Source organism: Neolamprologus multifasciatus, chromosome 4 (genome assembly GCF_963576455.1).
Source record: "Neolamprologus multifasciatus chromosome 4, fNeoMul1.2, whole genome shotgun sequence".
Taxonomy (NCBI): Eukaryota; Metazoa; Chordata; class Actinopteri; order Cichliformes; family Cichlidae; genus Neolamprologus; species Neolamprologus multifasciatus.
Window position 1 is genome coordinate 19,261,991 of NC_140442.1, and position 17,217 is coordinate 19,279,207.

Here is a 17,217-nt window from a genome sequence, read left to right on the forward strand (position 1 = left end):
GGGGTGATGATCTGCAAATTATTGCCTTCCATTTTTCATCCATAGATTACACAGTGTCACATTTTTAAAAAAAATTGTGCAATTGGGGTTGTACTACAGATGGTAAGGGTGTAAAACAAAGAATATAAAACATGGAAATATGAAAATACTAGTTCAAAGTTCTTGGACTAGCTGTACCACGCGCAAATCATAAATAATTGTCAGATGATCCATTAAATGCCACCACAAACATGGCTAGAAATCCAGTTCAATGACTCCAGTTTTAGGGATATAGTGGTTACCACACGTTTGCTTACCAAGCAAACAGTTGCTAGCTCAATTCCTGCAAGAGACAGAAATTCCCCTTGGGGATGTCAGACAGGAAAGCAACCTGCTGCGATGACCCATATTTTTCAACTTTGGAGATTACCAGCAGTTAAAAGTTATTGCCACATGGTACTGCTGTTTGTCTTTGATAATTTAATTTTGAAATTATAAAGACTAGCAATGATTATAGCTACTACCAGTGATTTGACCAGTGATCAGCAGTGACTCCCCCAGCTTTACCCGAGAAATAAATAAAATATTTTTTGTGTAGGTATGTAATATAGATAATAAGACTATTAAAACGTAAAACAAATCAACACCATGACACACCACTAATAAAAAAAAAATAGAAAAATAAAAATCTAAGTGTTCCTAAAGAAAGGTATTGCAAGAAGTAAAGCGCTTTAAAGGCAAGTAAAAGAATATGTGTCTCTATCCCACTTGATGATTTGTTGAGTGGACCGTGCAGTTCTTGTCTGTCTGTAACTCTCCCTATAAACCTAAAATTAAAAGTTTTTATCCAGGTTGAACTGCAACAGGTCTGAGACATCCAAATGTCATTTGGGAGACATAAAAATAATATTCCCATATTACTATTATTTTATTTCATTTAAGTTGCTGTTTTTAACTATGGTTTTTAACGGATTTTATTAATTTAATAATTTCTGTATTAATAATTACATAGTTATTGTGCATTAACTAATTTGCTGTTGCAGTTCCTCAATATGGCCACAAGGGGGCGATGATCACACATGTACTGTATAGTGCCGAGTTAAATATCGTAACACTTCCCATAAGCACTTTGAGCATTTACAAAGCTGCTGTTTGCTTCAAACTTGTTTTTTGGACGTATAACATCGTATTGTTCGGTATTCAAATTAAATGCAGTTCTCTTTGTGAGCATTTCGAGGAAGATTGCCTTTTAAATGCCACGCCCGTTTTAAGCCGTACCTTTTTATAATTGGACCGCAGCAACTCTGGGCGAGGTCACGAACCAGTTCCCTGCTGTGATTGGACAGTTAAGATGTCCGTTTTCGTGCTGTGGTCTCATAGGCTGCTTCACCCGGAGATTAACGTAAAGAAAAAACGCTCTACTTCCAATGAACGACAATGAAGAATAAGTAGGAACTCGAACGAATCTGGGATTTTAATTATTTAATAACATAAATTCTGATTTTTACTAGTAGCTCAACAGTTTTACTTCAATATTTTTTGGACGCGCGGGTCAGATAAGAAAGTTCTGGACACATCCTGAAGTGTTTCTACAAGTGTCTAAAACAAGGAAATCAGGCTAACGTTATGTAGCGAGCTAATCTCATTTATCTAGTCCAAAACTCCGTTTTCATTTTACGCCGTTATAACTTCTTCACAAAGGTAAGCCAAGCAGTTTATGTCTCCGTTTTGTAATCAATTCAGTTGACTCTACTTTGGCAAAAAAAAAAAAAAAAAAAAAAAGACTTTAAACGTCTGCCGATAAATCTGGGTCAGTCAGTGTCTTCTTCGCCATGTCAGCTCAGTCAGGAAGGGGGAAGATTATTAGATGTCTTAATGGTCACCTGTTGGCTTCATCCTCTGCAGGTATGACCGAGTACAAACTTGTGGTGGTCGGGGCAGGAGGTGTGGGCAAGAGCGCTCTCACCATCCAGCTCATCCAGAACCACTTTGTGGATGAATACGATCCAACTATCGAGGTAAGTGACCAGCAGACGCAAAGTGCTGTAATACATAGTCTAATCTGGCTCTTAACTAGCCTCCGTACTGCTCATTAGTGCTACAGGTGTGTTATTAATCAGGTTTTTATTTTATCTATCAGAATTAGTCCGGTTTTAATGGTTGATATGTCCCGGTGTTGTTGGAAGAATTGCTGCTTGGAGCAGTTACAAGGATCCCGTGTTTATTTAATAAATTCTTTTCATTTCTGGCAAATGTTTGTCCATGAAACTGAGTATCCAACCCAAGCAAAGTCCCAGTTTATGACCTCAGAAGGAGCGTTTCTTTTAAATATCGCCATTGCATATTAAAAAAGAATCAGATTAATGTAGATTTTAGTTTTACAATAGTGCAGTTACATCACAGGATTGCTATTCCTGCTGCACAACCACGTAACAAATCTTTTAAAGTGTTTTTGTTTAACACTGAGCTGATTTTAACACAATTTAATTTCATGTTTTTCTGTTATGAGATTCACAGTCTTTATATATTTTGTGTCTGCAAATGGTGTACGTCACCACGTGGACTGCTGCTGTCAGAGTCAGGCCAGAAACCTTGTTAAAACCTGCCCAAAACCTTCTAACACTGTAGTCCTCTGCCAAGGCAAGAGTTGAACTGGAGGTGCAGCTTTGTCAGCAAGACTGCATGAAACACCAAGGTGAAGAGGTGCAGCATGGGGCAAGGGACGAGCAAATATCTGTTAAATTTCTGTGCAAATCCAGACCTCTATCTTTTTAAATTGTTAAACAGACCTTTTGCCTCGGCAGAGCTCATACCCTCGGGATAACCTTCTAGTTTAAAGATGGCAATATTTGATAAAAATATAATCTTACCTGCAAATAACTGTCACGTTCTAAATTATCCCGTGTAAATACACGTCAGCCTTCGTGCCAGTAAATGGTGCGATTCCATAATTGCTTATAAAATATTCACACTTGAGCACATTGATTTCAAAACCACCTAATCACCAAGATCTTGTTGCTACATGATGCAGCAGCGTGAGACTCAGGATGATGCATTCCGGCCTAACTCGGGCTGTCTTGCAGGACTCGTACAGAAAGCAGGTGGTGATTGATGGAGAGACATGTCTGCTGGACATCCTGGACACTGCAGGTCAGGAGGAGTACAGCGCCATGAGGGACCAGTATATGAGGACGGGAGAAGGCTTCCTCTGTGTGTTTGCCATCAACAACAGCAAGTCCTTTGAGGATGTTCACCTTTACAGGTACAGGAAGTTTCGCGGGTTCACGTCAGCTCAGACAGCTGGACAAAGAATTCAAACAGTAGTCTCCAAATAGGACTAATTCCTTATTTCAGTCACACAGAGATTTAAGACAGCTGTGCATAGCTGTCTCAACTGTGCACATTTAGGCACTCAAAGGCTATTTCCTGTTTAGCGAGAACTGCACTCACTTGTCTACCAAATATCTGCAGATAAACTTAGCGTGTCTGCAATTTTTGTGGGGTCATTTGTACATTTCGTAACTCATCCAAAAATGTTTTGACTTGTAAATATAAAACGTTGCAAACAGGGAAGCCACAGATAAAAGTGTAACACACAGAACCCAGCGAGTGTTGCAACACCAACTAAATTATTCTGTCTGCAAATGATAAAACTAAAAAAAACCACAGGTCTTCAGTCTGGCCTGCTGAATAATATCGTCAGTCTGAACTGATCGACCAGCATTTGCAACGTGCTCTGTCTCGTGTGTTCTCCTCAGAGAGCAGATCAATAGGGTGAAGGACAGTGACAGCGTCCCCATGGTGCTCGTGGGGAACAAGAGCGACCTCAGCACCCGCACAGTGAAGACGCAGCAGGCGCAGGAGCTGGCGAGGAGCTACGGCGTGCCGTTTGTAGAGACCTCCGCCAAAACCAGACAGGTAACGGTAACCTGTCGACAGCACTCATCAATCCATTCTTGTGTTCCTGAATAAAACCTCCTAAAACGTCGAATCGGCTTCTTCTCTATTTTGCAGGGTGTGGAGGAAGCTTTCTATTCTCTAGTACGGGAGATCAGAAGATACAAGGAGACCAACCGCAGCAACAAGAAGAGCAAGAAGAACACTCAGAGACGTTGCATGATACTATAGCAAACCACACACAGAGCCAGCATCACTTACAGCACTTGTTTCTTCCTCCCCTCATCCCCACAACTGCCCCTGCACCTTGGAGACATCGCACACACCTCCACACAAGGACGTAGAAATGCGGGGAAAGAAAAAACATCTATTATAATTGGTGTGAAAGTTTCCAGTTATGGTGTGTATTCACAAGGTTTGTTATTCATACATTCATGTGCAGTGTCAATTTAGCAGCGTTTGGGTAAGTGTACTTTTTAAATGTGGTTTTATTGGAGTTTAGTGGGTCATTTTTAGCTTCTGTTAACCGTTTAGATGTCAGGAGTTCACGGTAATGCATCACTGCACTTTACGCTGTCACATTTCCATTTGTTATTGTCGTGCTCAGCACATTTCCACTTTTTTTTAATATAAAATTTGCTGAATGGTCAGTGTTTGACTTCATGAGGAAACTGTTTAAATGAGCTGGAGAGTTTGGAGGTTGTCTTAGTTTTTTCCTGTGAGACCACTTTACCATGGACACGTAGTTAGTCAAAACCTTTTCTAAAATCGTTCCCCTTGTGTGCATTTTTTAAAAATACATATAGGTTGGTGCAGTCTCTGGTGCTTGAAACACATCAGCATTATTATTTACTTTTGAATTTATTTTTTTCTAAAAGGAAAAAAAAAGTTGTAGGATTTCCCCATTAACAAACCTCAAAACTGTGTTTCAAACTCCCAGGTGCACTTTAGTCACTTCCTGTTGTGTGGTTAATGCAGATTTTAGAATTAGTGCCACTTTAAAGGCTACTCAGGAATACAGCGTCGTATCAGACGCTGATTTATAACAGAGAAAAATCAGACGATCTGATTCCTCTGCTCGTCATTTTTTTAAGGCCGTTATTGGTGTGAATATTCACACTTGACTCCAAAGTCCATTTTTAACAGTTATTTTGCCGGTCCTAGTGTTGTCAAGGGTTCATTACTGTGTCCAAACACTGTTTATGTGACACCAAACTCCACCACAGCACGTAGTTTGTGAAAACAACGCTGTGGTACTACACAAAACATGTCGAGCACAGTAACACTCGTGAGGTGTGGTCATTTTTCTGTTGAACTACAAACATCCGACAATTTAAAAACCAGCATCTGTGTATTTACTAAAACTACATCACTGTTCAGTGAACTAACTTCAGGGGAGTTGCATCCTGCTAACAAGTCAATCCATCCATGTAGGATTTTTACTTTTTTAATTGTCTTAACCAGAGGGCTCTGACTGCCTAATGCATATATGATTATTATATGATCAAGGAGGTTAACTGAGTAAGACGTTGTAAATCTGTAATGCGCTCTGCTGTAAGAAACGAGTAAAAGTCTTCAGCTTTTACATGGTGTCTGTTTTGTTTATATAATTTTTACTTGCAGGCTTTTGAGAGGGAATAACTGATAGGCAACAGGTGCATGTACCTGAATTAGGATGCAGCTTATGATGTAAATTTCCAACGTTTAAGAGTTTTTTTGCAGCCCTGCCTTGAGAAAGCGTCACCTGCACTTGCACAGGTGATCTTCAGACCAAGCCTCACAGAAGTTATCAGACTGATTTTTCACCAAACATTGTGTCAGCTCTCAAAAAAGGAAAAGAAAAAAAGTAAAAAATTGTTTTACCGATCAGCGCTTTTGAACATGAAGTTGTACCAGCGGTTTCCCCAGACCTGCTTTGCTCTCCCGTTGCCGCTTGCTGTTATATTTACGGGTTTTTCTTCTGAAGAGCAAAATCAGTGGGGAGGAAGGGCTGTGGTTTGAGGTTTGACTGAGACAAAGTGCTGAAGGTAATCAAGTTCCCCTTTTCATTTCTGTGAAATTATGCACTTTGATGTAAAAGACTCAGGTGTGTAAGTACGTACACAGCTGAACAGGGTCATTCAGAAACTGTAGATGTGATGCTGTTGACGTGTGTTGATTCATCACTTCTAATGAGATTCCCTTTTAAATGTTCAGTGAGTAAAAACCACAATTTTTTATTTTTTTTTTATTTTACAAAACTCTACTTATTGTCATTTATTCATATTAGAAAACACAGAAAATAGTCATATATATGCATTTCTTTCTTTTTTTTTTTAACAAAAGACAGTAAATACAGTGAAAGGTCGTCTGGAATTAGGCACATGAGTGATCGCAGTGAGCTAGCGTCTCCCTCACCATCCGAAACGAGACACCAGCTTGCTCTGGTCATCCAGGTCTTTCTGAACCTTTTTCCTCATGTAGAAGATCGGACAATCCCGGCTGCAGAGGAGACAGTGGGTACAGCGTTATTGTAATTCTGCTGCAAACCAATCAACCGTTGTCCGTTATCATGAAAATGATCATAATGTCATTCATATACACACCTGGTGCACAGCACATCTTCATGGAGTGAGCCTTGACAGCGCTGACACTGAGTCCACAAGCGAGAGAAACGCTCCTCCAGTGCATTCAGGTGAAAGATCTGTGGTCGATAACGTGCTAATTAGCAATGTACTAAGACAGACCTAAATTTTATTGGTTTGGTTTTTATCTCCCGACAGTCTGATAGCCACTTCACCTCTTTTTGGTAGAGCTCAGATTCTTTCTTCTTGCAGAAATCACACACGGCCGCTGCAAAGATGCACATTACATGTTAAACTTCCAGCTTTGTCATTTTCCAAAACACCAGCTGAAGTAAAGAAGGTGGAAATTGCACACACACACCATCGGTCTTGAGCACAGCTTTGCAGCCAATACAGGTGCTTCTCTTCTGAGCAAACGCCATGAGGCCTCCAACCTTTGAGGTTAACACAGTTTTACAGCGTGTGTGGTCGCCCTCTGAAACACACCACCAAATTCAAGAGCAACGATAAGATTCACAGTAACACGTCACACCTCTTACGATTATGTTCACAATAACTGTTTTTGGAAAGTCTAGTTCTTATTTTTATTTCAGTTAACTTTTTTTAAACTCGTATTTTCCATACATGTTAAAATACTTGGTCAGGTGTGCTGACTTACTGAGCAGGATGCTCTCTGCTTTGCTCTCTCCCAGGATGGGCTCAAATATTCTCAACAGAGGTTTGGACAGCTGCTGCTCCAGGTAGTATTGTGTGTCAATAGGAATGTTGTTCTCCAGCACGTAGATGGGGTCCTGAATGGAAATGTCGTATGGGGATCATTATCAAAGCTGAATGTTTCCACTAAGAAGGGAACAGATGAAACATCAACACGCCCTACACACCTCTGACTTCATGTATGCCGCTGCTCCCTTTGCAGCTTTGATGATGACATACGGGACTCGGTCTCCCAGGTTGGGGGCGCTACCTGCATCTCTTTTTCTCATCCTGTAAATCAGATTTAAAGGCTTAAACATTTTTTTCTCTAACATCTTATTTGAAGTAAGACACCTCGGTATCTAGTTATCAACCAATCGGACCTCTCTGCTAGCTCTACGTGCGCCTGCTTGCCAGCGTACTCCTGGGCAGTGCGCGTTAGCTCCTTGGTGATGACCAGCTGGCTGATGTCGATGCGATTGCAGAGCAGATCTGAGATCACCTCTTTGGCGTGTTCCACGGCCCCCTGGGGATCCCTGAAGAAACATCACAACAGCTCTGGTTGTTGTTTTTAAGCCATGTCAGCATCTCTGGTTCATAATCAACCAGACTGTCAAAGACAGAGCTGAGCAAATTAAGTCCAAAGTTTAGAAATCATGACTTATTTCTGGACTCCACAAAATAAACTGAGTGCAGCCAGAGTATGCGTTTACCTGTCTATGAGGATTTTCTGCAGACAGGTGTTGATGAGGTTAGCCACCAGAGGGCAGTTGTCTCTGCGGACGGTCTCAATTCCTTTGCAGTCCATTTTGTCATGCGTGCTTGCACTGGAGGAGAAATACAGGCCTGCGTAGCGCTTCTTATTGATCAGCAGATATGGGTAGTACACCTGGTGAAATATTAATAAAGACATAATTAATACAGCAGCTCTTTGAAAGCATCGGGTCTAAGCTAAGAGGACCTGACTGCAAACCCCGGTCACCTTTAGACCTTCACTAGGACTCAGGATAGAGGAAGACAGTGACACATACAGAAAGCAAAAGGCCAAACATGGGGCAACTGAACTGAAACATGACACACAGTCCTGAACTGTGCTGAACAGCGCGAATCTGGTAAATACTGGAAATTACTTGCTGGTTTGTACTGCTTGGTTACAATTTAAAAAGAAAAAATCCATCTAATTATCTGATGTGCACCACTGCAAAGGTAAAATAATGAAGGTCATTCCAAATTAACCAAACTCTCAATGCAAACTATTTTTCAATCACAACAATTTAATATTCGTCTCCATCAGTGATTGAAGAAACTATTAACACATCATTATGACCCCCCCCCACACACACACACACACACACACACACACACACAGTGTGAATATAAATGAAAGTGAACTTTGTAGTGTTTGTTTTTATTTTTATGTGGCCAATGATATTCACAACACAGACCTGCATCATGAAATAAAGCCATAACATAAGCGCCCCCTGTTGGAGTTGGGGGGGCAGTTCCTGCTTCAGTGACAACAGCAGGCTACAAAACTGTTCGGGACTTTATCATCTTGCAGAGTCAGTTTTCAGGTAATAGTGCTTTTTGAACATTTTTAAGATCTTCAGATCACCTCATCTTAATCCATTTGAATCACATTTTCAAAGGTTTGAAAACTAGAACCCTGCCTTGCAGCTGCATGTTTCTGTCATACAGTCAGACTGCAGTTCATATCAGTGTTTAACCAGATTCATAACAGGCTGCTTAAATAAATTAAGGGGAACACTTAATCATCACAGCATAATGCAAAATTATTTCAGCTTAAGGGGTGCAAGTCTGTTCATTTCACCTGCACCGACGTTGAGGCGCCAGCAACATTTGCAGCGTGAACAGTATGAAGCGCATGTCGTGGCATGACTAGATTGTATTTGCAGTGAATAAAGTGGGTGTAAAATGTAGAGACGAATATTTACAAGATATAAAAGATAAACAAATAAATAGATCTGCAGCTGTTATTTATTAAACTACATTCACACCAAAACGAAGAACTTCAAGACAGACAAACATGATTCCATCACATTTTTACACTGGTCGCTCCCCAGTTGGCCTTGCACCCAGCACATCCTTGCTGTTGCTCCACTGGTAGCAAATAGGTATTTACATTTTTTCCCCCTCAATCAAAAGAAAGTTTTCCACACAGTCATGCATTTGAGTGAACTGGTGGACATGCGTACCGGATGTACTGTATATGATCAGTTTTCCTACATGCTATTTTGAAGTGCTGTCTGTGATGTATTTTTGATGATCCTGATGAAGTCTACAGGCCAAAACACACTGGTCAAAGAATGAAGTTGTTCTTCATACTACAAATGATACTGGAGCAACTTCAACTTCTTCAGCCGTTTTTGGATCGGCCAGTTCTGTCATTCCCCGGCAAATACCACTCAAGCTGCACGCCGCTGGGCTATATGCAAAGGTCACAGTAAAAGCTGTCAGACCCTTATACCATGGTCATGAAGCCTGTTCCTCCATGACCAGGAGCAGATGGCAGTGCTGCTGTTGGGCTCAGAATCTTCTATGTGTGCTTTGTGTAACAGACTGTAAAACCAGTCAGGAGGAAAGAGGAGAGACCGTGACCACCAACTGGAAAAACCACTTCTCTTTTTGGGGGCCGTCTTGTTGTTGCCTTTGGCATGCACCAGTTGTCACTTTCATTTGCACCAAAACAGCTGAAACTGTTTCACAATGGCTTATCTGTCCTAACAGGACAAAAATATCGAGATCAAGTGTTTTAAGCAGTGCACATGTAGAGAAGTCGGAGAAGACATTTCTGGACTGAAACGGTACCTTCTCAAACTCCAGTTTGATGGGTGGTGTGAAATGGGATGATACCCACTCGGCGGCCTCTCTCCCGATATCCATGGCCTCTTTTACTGTTGCAACTCCGAGCTTTACCATGACAGAGTCTGTGTCTCCATAAATTACCTGAACAGGACAAAATAAAAATGAAAAAACAAAACCTATAACGTGTCAAGTGTTTTTGATACATCAGATCATCAAGGAATAAGAGATTGCTTCATAACTGGGCTCACCCTGGCGTCAGCCTGGTAGCCATTGGAAAGTGTGTACTTAGACTCCACCAGCTGCTTGGTTTGCTCAATCATCTGTCTTCCAAAACCAGTGACACTCTGGATGAGACAAAATGCAATATTTCAATACATTTAAATCACTAAATTACCAATGATGCTGGAAAAACATTTAGCATTTCAGCCACACTGCAGGTCAGAAGTTTTGATGTTTAAGGAAAAGATCTTCTCACAAAACAGCCTGAAACTGAGATCACTGTAGTTCAGCTATCTCCTACAGAAAGTCTTTGTTTTTGTATTTTTGGGGGTAGGGTAACATTTTTCTCCACCTGTTCTGTGGTTTCTTTTTCAACACTAATCTTTGCCCTACATCTCTGATGTTTTCTGTTTACATCTGTGCACAATACAAAGTACTGTGCAAAGTAGTTTAATGAAGGCAACCTGGTTTAGACTGACAAATGCAGTGTTGCAGATCCTGAATTGTGAACATTTGATGTCCAAAACAAGTCATCCGATCTAAAGCGCTGACCTGTGAGATCTCTAGGCAGGGCAGTTTGCCCACTTGGGCCCCCGTGAAGCCATACACAGAGTTCGCGCTGATTTTGAGGGCCAGCTGTCGGCCGTCCAGCACCTGCTTCTTGAAGGGGTCTGTTTCCTTTTTTAGCTCCGCTTTGGCCCTGCAGACAGACGGTGGGATCACACAGGTTGTGAACTCATAGATCAACTATTTCTAACTCAACTCTTCTTCTACAGCTTTTGGAAGATTGTCATTCCAGTCCAAACAGTTTCTGTGATTTATTTTAAACAATTCAAACCTCTTTCGGGCAGACAGCAGGTTTTCCAGGATCTCTGGGAGAAGTCCCTTTCTTAGAGAACTCTTCACAAAGAGATCGCCTGTTGGAGTCTTGATGAAGTCCTCGGGAGCCAGGCTGAACACATACAATTGGTTAATGACTCAGCTTTCACTCAAATATAATATAAACAGTGCATGAATAAAGTGAATTCACATCGTGCACAACTGTTCTGGTCTTTGCTTACTTGGTCAATGGCCTTAATTAAACTAGCTAAAGAAGCCTACCTATAAATTCAATTGCTTTGTTAGTTTCACATGACCCTTTGAATACTGTTCAATATAATTTTTGTAGTTTTCAACGGAAGTAGACAAAACACATTAAGCTTGTTTGTATGCATGTTTTATTTGGCTGATTTTTAACGCTGGCTCTCTGTCCTGAGACAACCCCAAAGGGATGCAAATCTCAGAATCTCTGAATCCTGAGTTTTGGTTGTTAGGAGAATGCATAAACCATTACACCACAGGACCACCTAAAAGAAAATTGCTTACCCCAGTTTCTCCACTGAGCCTTTCTGCAGCAGAGTGGTGTAGCACAGATTGTGAGCCATCATGATGGACGGATACAAGGAGGAGAAATCCAATGTGGTAATAGGAAGGCTGTAATATCTACACAGAAGACAGCAGGGTAGAAAATCACATGACAAGGCTGCACATGTAACACGTGAAGACAACAGTGGACTGACACAAACATAGATGTATTTACCCTTTCTCTGGCTCGATGACAGTAGCTCCAGTGTAGTCCTCGCCTCCTTCTGTCTTTACAACGGGCATTACCAGATCCTGCTTTGTGGCCTAAACATAAACACGCACTCAGTTTCCAAATCCCAGGTATGCAAATGCAGGAGCCATGTTTGCTTCGGCATTGTTACCTGTCGCAGCAGCTGAGAGACTACTTTGATCTGCTGGCCTCGTGAGAGCAGGTATGTGAGAGGCACACCGGTCACTCTGGCCATCTCCATGTAGTTAATCACACACATTAGCTTCTGCAGCAGGCGCAGGGGCAGATAGGCGTCTTTCAGACAGTAGACTGCCAAACGACGGCGCGTCTGTTCATTTCCATTCTGTGACAGAGGAAGAAACGGAAAAACAAATTAATATTAGATAGTCTTTTTAAATCCCCAACAAGGCTGTCTTAATCTTACCTGCAAATCAGTGATGATTGAGTGCTGCACATCCTCCTTTTGCTCTTGCAAAAAGTGGAAACTCACAGCGTTCAATGTGTATGAGCGCAACTTATAATCCCTGAGAAGAACCTAAAAGAAAAGGCACCAACTCAAAGCTCAGTCTTTCCCTAACAACATTCCCAAATACAAAATGTACCGCATAATGTCTTTGTTGACCTGCACAGAAAGAGAAAGTACTGACCTGCAGCAGGTCGAACTGAACACGGCCCTCCATGTTAATGGTCTTGTTTTCTCTGCGGCCCATCTGCTTGCTCTGAAAATTCAAGTCTTTCAAAACTGATTTGATGCCTCGCACTCGGCCCAAGTACGGAAAATAATTCACCTGAAAATGAGAGAACATTTATCACCTAGTGGATAAACACGGGAATGAGTGAGCAATTAGGTTTTTCCATTAAATCTTCAATATACATGTTGAAGCTTCATCTTTCAAGAATATTTCAGGCTTTGTCAGTGGACTAAAATAAATCAAACTCCATCTAACCTTCAAAGCAGCTGCCCTGTTGAGCAAGTACGGAAAGTCAAAGTTTTGGATGTTGTAGCCAGTAATAATGTCCGGATCAACAGTCCTCAAAAACTCAGCCCAGCTCTGCTCATACAGACACAAAACAAAAAAAATATGACTTGAAAGGAAACAAAGAAACCATATCAAACTATGTATGCATTTCAATGCTTTAAGTGTACACGTGTATACCTGCAGTAACCTCGTCTCTTGTGTGAAGCACAGTATCTGAGAGCCAACGATGCTGGCGCAGGACTGCAGGGTGAAGACTGTGCGAATGAAGGGCTCCGTTTCACCCTGACGCTGCACCATAGATGCAATTTGAATCACAGGATCTTTGTCCGGCTCTGGGAAGATTCCTGGAAGTAAAGAGGCAACACCAGAGTCATTTGATTTTCATCAAGTTAGACCAGCCTTGGTCATGCGCTTAAATAACTTTTTAACAGTTATTCTAACGCAGAGTAAGAACTCCAGAGAATTCTTGTGTAAACAAAGCACCTTTTCTTCCTGCGCACTCTATGTCAAAGCTGAGGACTCTGAGCGGTGCAATCCTCTGCCACTCTCCCTCTGCAGGGTGACTTATCAGATCCTTCCATCCCACATCCACCTCATACTGACACAAGGAGGCCTGGAGGAAAGAAACAGGAGTGGCAAAGTTCACAAACACCATTTACCTATACAAATACATTAAAACCGCATGATCGAACATGAAATTGAACATGAAATTGAACTAGTGACCAAGGTAACATCGTGAGAGATTGTACACCCACCTTTCCTGGGGACTGAGAACTCGTGTTACCCGCGCTCTTCTCTTCGCGCGCTCTGTACTTCCCTTTTGGGAGCTCAATCCAACAGCAACCCACCACGTCACTGTCCACCATAAACCTGACAACACATACACATGCATGAATGCACATATACACACAGTCTAAAGAGACACAATGTTGTTGTTTTTTTAAATTTACTGGCAGTTTTCTACATACAACATTTATCCAAATAGCTTCGTTAATTACAATAAATGGCTTCCTTTGAACACTGATTTCAACAGTTTTTTTGCATACAAGGTTAAGCAAAATTACGTCAACAAAACGCTACAGTGAGTATAAGTTTAACCTTCGGTTTCTTTTGGTATTTTCAAAAAAAGATACAGCTTCCTTTTGTGTTTTTAAAAGATAATGGTCATTTTCATCTCTCCACCATGTTTTCAAAATTATTTTTTACCTTTTTCTTAAGCACACACACCTGATTTCAAAGTCTATGTTGGCCTCGTAGGATTGGTAATTGCTGGCAGTGAAATGGGCAAACTTAAACCCCTGTTCCAGCAGTCTCTTTGCGGGAGCGATGAGACGAGGCATCGCCATGGTTATCCGCAAGAAATCGATAATGCGTTTCCCATGGTAACCATACATGCCTGTGAGAAAGAAACAAAAAAAGGGATAAGTGACGTTTTCTTCTCAAATGAACACCATTTTGTTTTATAATCGTATAAGATTGTAACACACAGTAATAAAGTATAAAAGTTAATGTATTACTGAATGTTGCTATCCAACAAGATTCAAGACATGATCACAATACACATCTGCATTTGTGCTCGTCTTCACAGACTCTGTTTTTTTTGGGGGGTTTTCCACTTAACAATAAACTTGTACTCACTCTCTTTGCGAGTGATGTCCACAGCCAACACTGTGACTGAGATATTGTCCTTATTGGAGCGCATGTCCTTCAGGACAGCAGAGTTCAGCTCCTTTTTAAATTCCACCAGGTGAGCAGACGTGAACCCTTTTCAATTAAAGCAACCAGAGGACAACATTAGATATAGAGCATGAATTACATTTTTATTATTTTCTCCCTAAAAGCAGAAATTAGACAGCTCAGAACAAAGAGAAGAGGTTACAACTGTAACAGCTACTTTAAAGCTATTTATAGTGAGGAAACGTAGTATATCACATAAATGCAAAGTCAACATGATGACAAGCACTCACCATTTGGAGCAGGGATGTAGAAGTAAGGGGCAAAGCCGTGAACATGGCAGCACACGCTGTTGCCCTTGTCTGTTACACCAAACATCCGAATGATTGGCACTTTTCCTTGCGACTGACCGGGCATGCCCGCTACCGTTTCCCCTGCATGACACAAAACCATTGGAAGCTAAATTACACACCACAATATTCATGAGCAACAATGAATATGCTCTGAAAGGTTGATATAACTGTAAGTCAGCTCGGATGTTTTCATATCATGCTACAAGCTCGCCAGGTCGATATTTCTGGGACTCAAATTTAGAGCAAAAGCAGCTTTGACAAACATTATATTTGATAATCACCCAAATAGTAGTCCAGATCAATCTGCTGGAACACCAGAGTATCAGATGATGGGTCCAGTGAGGGGGCAGGAGGACGTCGCCAGCGAGGGTTTAGGTCTGCTGAGAAAAGGTCACCTGACAGGATGGAAGAAGAAATTCAATTATCATGCTTGAGGGATCTGTAACTTTACTACAGGTCACTAAATAACTCATTAAATTCCTCCTGCATGATGAGAACATTTACATCACCTGTGAATGTGCGCTTTGCAGTTTAATACTCACCTACTGGAATAACATCGTGTCCCGCCTGCCCCTCCATCTCCTCTGCATCCATATCTGCTTCTTCAAACATGGACAACTCCTCTTCAAACTGCGAAGGACTGTCCTCCCATTCACCCATTATTTTACCCCGTTTGGCCTGGGATGGACCACCCATGTGACGGCTGCCGTTGTGTCGTTTATGATCCATGCCTGCAAGCTGATTTAAAGAAAACTTGGTAAAAATCTATGGAACAAACTTGGAGGTTAAAAGTCTGTAATATGTTTAAGCACTTAAATGTGCAAGTTCATGCGGTCAAAGCGTAGTTAGGAAAAGAGTTTTAGTTAACATAAAGCTCGGCATTTAACATATTCTTCTAACCATTTTCTAAACAGAAATGAACCAAAATTGTTTCAGCAGGAAAAATCCTGTAAGTATGGCTCTTTGCTCAGTCTATATTACTCCTTATCTGTAGTCAGCCACAGCATATAATGAGTAAATATGTAGGCCAGTGACAGATAAAATTAGTGCAATGCTTTCAGTAATAACTCATTTTAGCTGCACTGGAGGGTATTTACAAGTGAGAGGTAGAATGTACAGAAAGTTACAATAAGAAGAAGGAGCGATATCAGAACACAGGATAAAAGGGAACACATGCAGTTTCGACACCGACCGTAAAAAACACAGTAAAACATAAACTGGTGCTTATTAGTCATGGGACTAGTAGTATTCATCCACAACCTTCCCACTGCACAGCCTGTTGCCATGTTACTGTGAGTGCTGTTGCACACCTTGTAGCTCCACACAGCACACTACACAGTTAGCCTCACATCCAAACAGTGCAGGTCTCTGTCCCCTTCACCTCCACATTTGTGATAATTCATCCACGTGTCAGTGGCGTACTTTCAAATGTAACATTTGACTGGAAGGTATTAGATTATATGACACTCGATAATGGAGCAGTAAAGCCTCATGACAAGGTACAGGGACGTTTCTTTTCTTTGTAAGAGCTAAGGCAGTAAGCTAGCGCGCGCGGGTATAAACACATACAGGTCTCGCGCCCTCGGGCTAATCTTACCCAGTTATAGAAGCAATCCTTCCGTGAAATCTGCCACGAAAACTTATCAGTGGCTGCTGCGTTTCTAACTTCTAAACGCCTAACAATGGCACTTCCTCACAACAGAACCGGATTGAGAACTGCTCCCGCCACCCTTCTTTGATTTGCGTACTTTCGCCGACGAACGCGCGGAATGTTTGCGTCTAGATAGGCTAAGAAATAAAGCAATGGCCAATCACGTCACAGAATGGGCGGAAACCTAAGGGCATAAAAGAGGAAGTTGAGCGCGACTCGACTAAACCCAGTGCAACAAATAGACCGTGCTTTCCCGGCAAAATGACGTCGGATAGTACGTAGTAGTAATGGAGGGAAATTTGCTTTTTTTTAACCGTCTTTCCCGTTTTTTTTTAGATAGACAGATAAATAGATATTTGACATGCTTCATTAATTTAAGTGGTGTAATTGAGTTAGAATTGGCAAATTGGTTAATTGTTTATTCATGCATGCTGATGCACGTATTAAATAGTAAATGCATGCCTATATGTGGATATAAATTACTTTATTTTTCTTATATAGTCATAAGCACAGACTGAATATATAATATGTGTTGTCACTTTAAATGACTTCACTTTTAATAAAAATCCTACATGTACATGTTAAATCCTCATAGCAGGAGGAAATGGCTGATGAAGTGTCTGCACTTGTATCTGAACTCAACAGTCTCATCCAGCGAATACGTAATGGAATGGACTAAATCAAGACTATACTTTCTAAACTATTACTGCTGCAGATGTATTATTGAGCAATAGAATATAGTTTGGAGATAAGCTGTTTTGCACAATTTGGAGTTGGCAAGAGGAAG

General features: G+C 41.2%; 2 protein-coding genes across 2 annotated transcripts; one reads left to right on the forward strand and one right to left on the reverse strand.

Moving 5' to 3' along the window:
* The first annotated feature begins 1,541 nt into the window (after nucleotides 1-1,541).
* Nucleotides 1,542-5,461, forward strand: LOC146520300 (GTPase KRas). The gene is made up of 5 exons (XM_085156140.1): nucleotides 1,542-1,680; nucleotides 1,885-1,997; nucleotides 3,063-3,241; nucleotides 3,738-3,897; nucleotides 3,994-5,461. The coding sequence occupies exons 2-5, from the start codon at nucleotides 1,887-1,889 to the stop codon at nucleotides 4,105-4,107; spliced, it is 564 nt and encodes a 187-aa protein (XP_085012266.1). The 5' UTR covers nucleotides 1,542-1,680; nucleotides 1,885-1,886; the 3' UTR covers nucleotides 4,108-5,461.
* On the reverse strand, nucleotides 4,441-16,586 carry pold1 (polymerase (DNA directed), delta 1, catalytic subunit). The gene is made up of 27 exons (XM_085156110.1): nucleotides 16,377-16,586; nucleotides 15,322-15,517; nucleotides 15,061-15,174; nucleotides 14,720-14,860; nucleotides 14,391-14,516; nucleotides 13,980-14,148; nucleotides 13,508-13,622; nucleotides 13,236-13,365; nucleotides 12,930-13,096; nucleotides 12,720-12,824; nucleotides 12,420-12,560; nucleotides 12,197-12,307; nucleotides 11,924-12,115; nucleotides 11,758-11,846; nucleotides 11,544-11,660; nucleotides 11,017-11,130; nucleotides 10,731-10,878; nucleotides 10,208-10,303; nucleotides 9,963-10,100; nucleotides 7,847-8,022; nucleotides 7,517-7,669; nucleotides 7,322-7,424; nucleotides 7,099-7,231; nucleotides 6,802-6,915; nucleotides 6,656-6,708; nucleotides 6,462-6,559; nucleotides 4,441-6,357 (listed from the first exon to the last, which is right to left on the reverse strand). Exons 2-27 carry the CDS (start codon nucleotides 15,506-15,508, stop codon nucleotides 6,270-6,272), a joined length of 3,318 nt encoding a protein of 1,105 aa, XP_085012236.1. The 5' UTR covers nucleotides 15,509-15,517; nucleotides 16,377-16,586; the 3' UTR covers nucleotides 4,441-6,269.
* Nucleotides 16,587-17,217: the final 631 nt, after the last annotated feature.

What these genes read in the sequence shown, in the direction of transcription:
- LOC146520300 (XM_085156140.1), top strand. Translation starts at nt 1,887, where the DNA reads ATGACCGAGTACAAACTTGTGGTGGTCGGGGCAGGAGGTGTGGGCAAG. An exon ending in AATACGATCCAACTATCGAG is followed by an intron (nt 1,998 to 3,062) that starts GTAAGTGACCAG and finishes GCTGTCTTGCAG; the next exon opens with GACTCGTACAGAAAGCAGGT. An exon ending in CCTCCGCCAAAACCAGACAG is followed by an intron (nt 3,898 to 3,993) that starts GTAACGGTAACC and finishes TCTATTTTGCAG; the next exon opens with GGTGTGGAGGAAGCTTTCTA.
- pold1 (XM_085156110.1), bottom strand. Translation starts at nt 15,508, where the DNA reads ATGGATCATAAACGACACAACGGCAGCCGTCACATGGGTGGTCCATCC. An exon ending in GCTACCAGGCTGACGCCAGG is followed by an intron (nt 10,101 to 10,207) that starts GTGAGCCCAGTT and finishes TGTCCTGTTCAG; the next exon opens with GTAATTTATGGAGACACAGA. An exon ending in TCAAACTGGAGTTTGAGAAG is followed by an intron (nt 8,023 to 9,962) that starts GTACCGTTTCAG and finishes ATATTTCACCAG; the next exon opens with GTGTACTACCCATATCTGCT.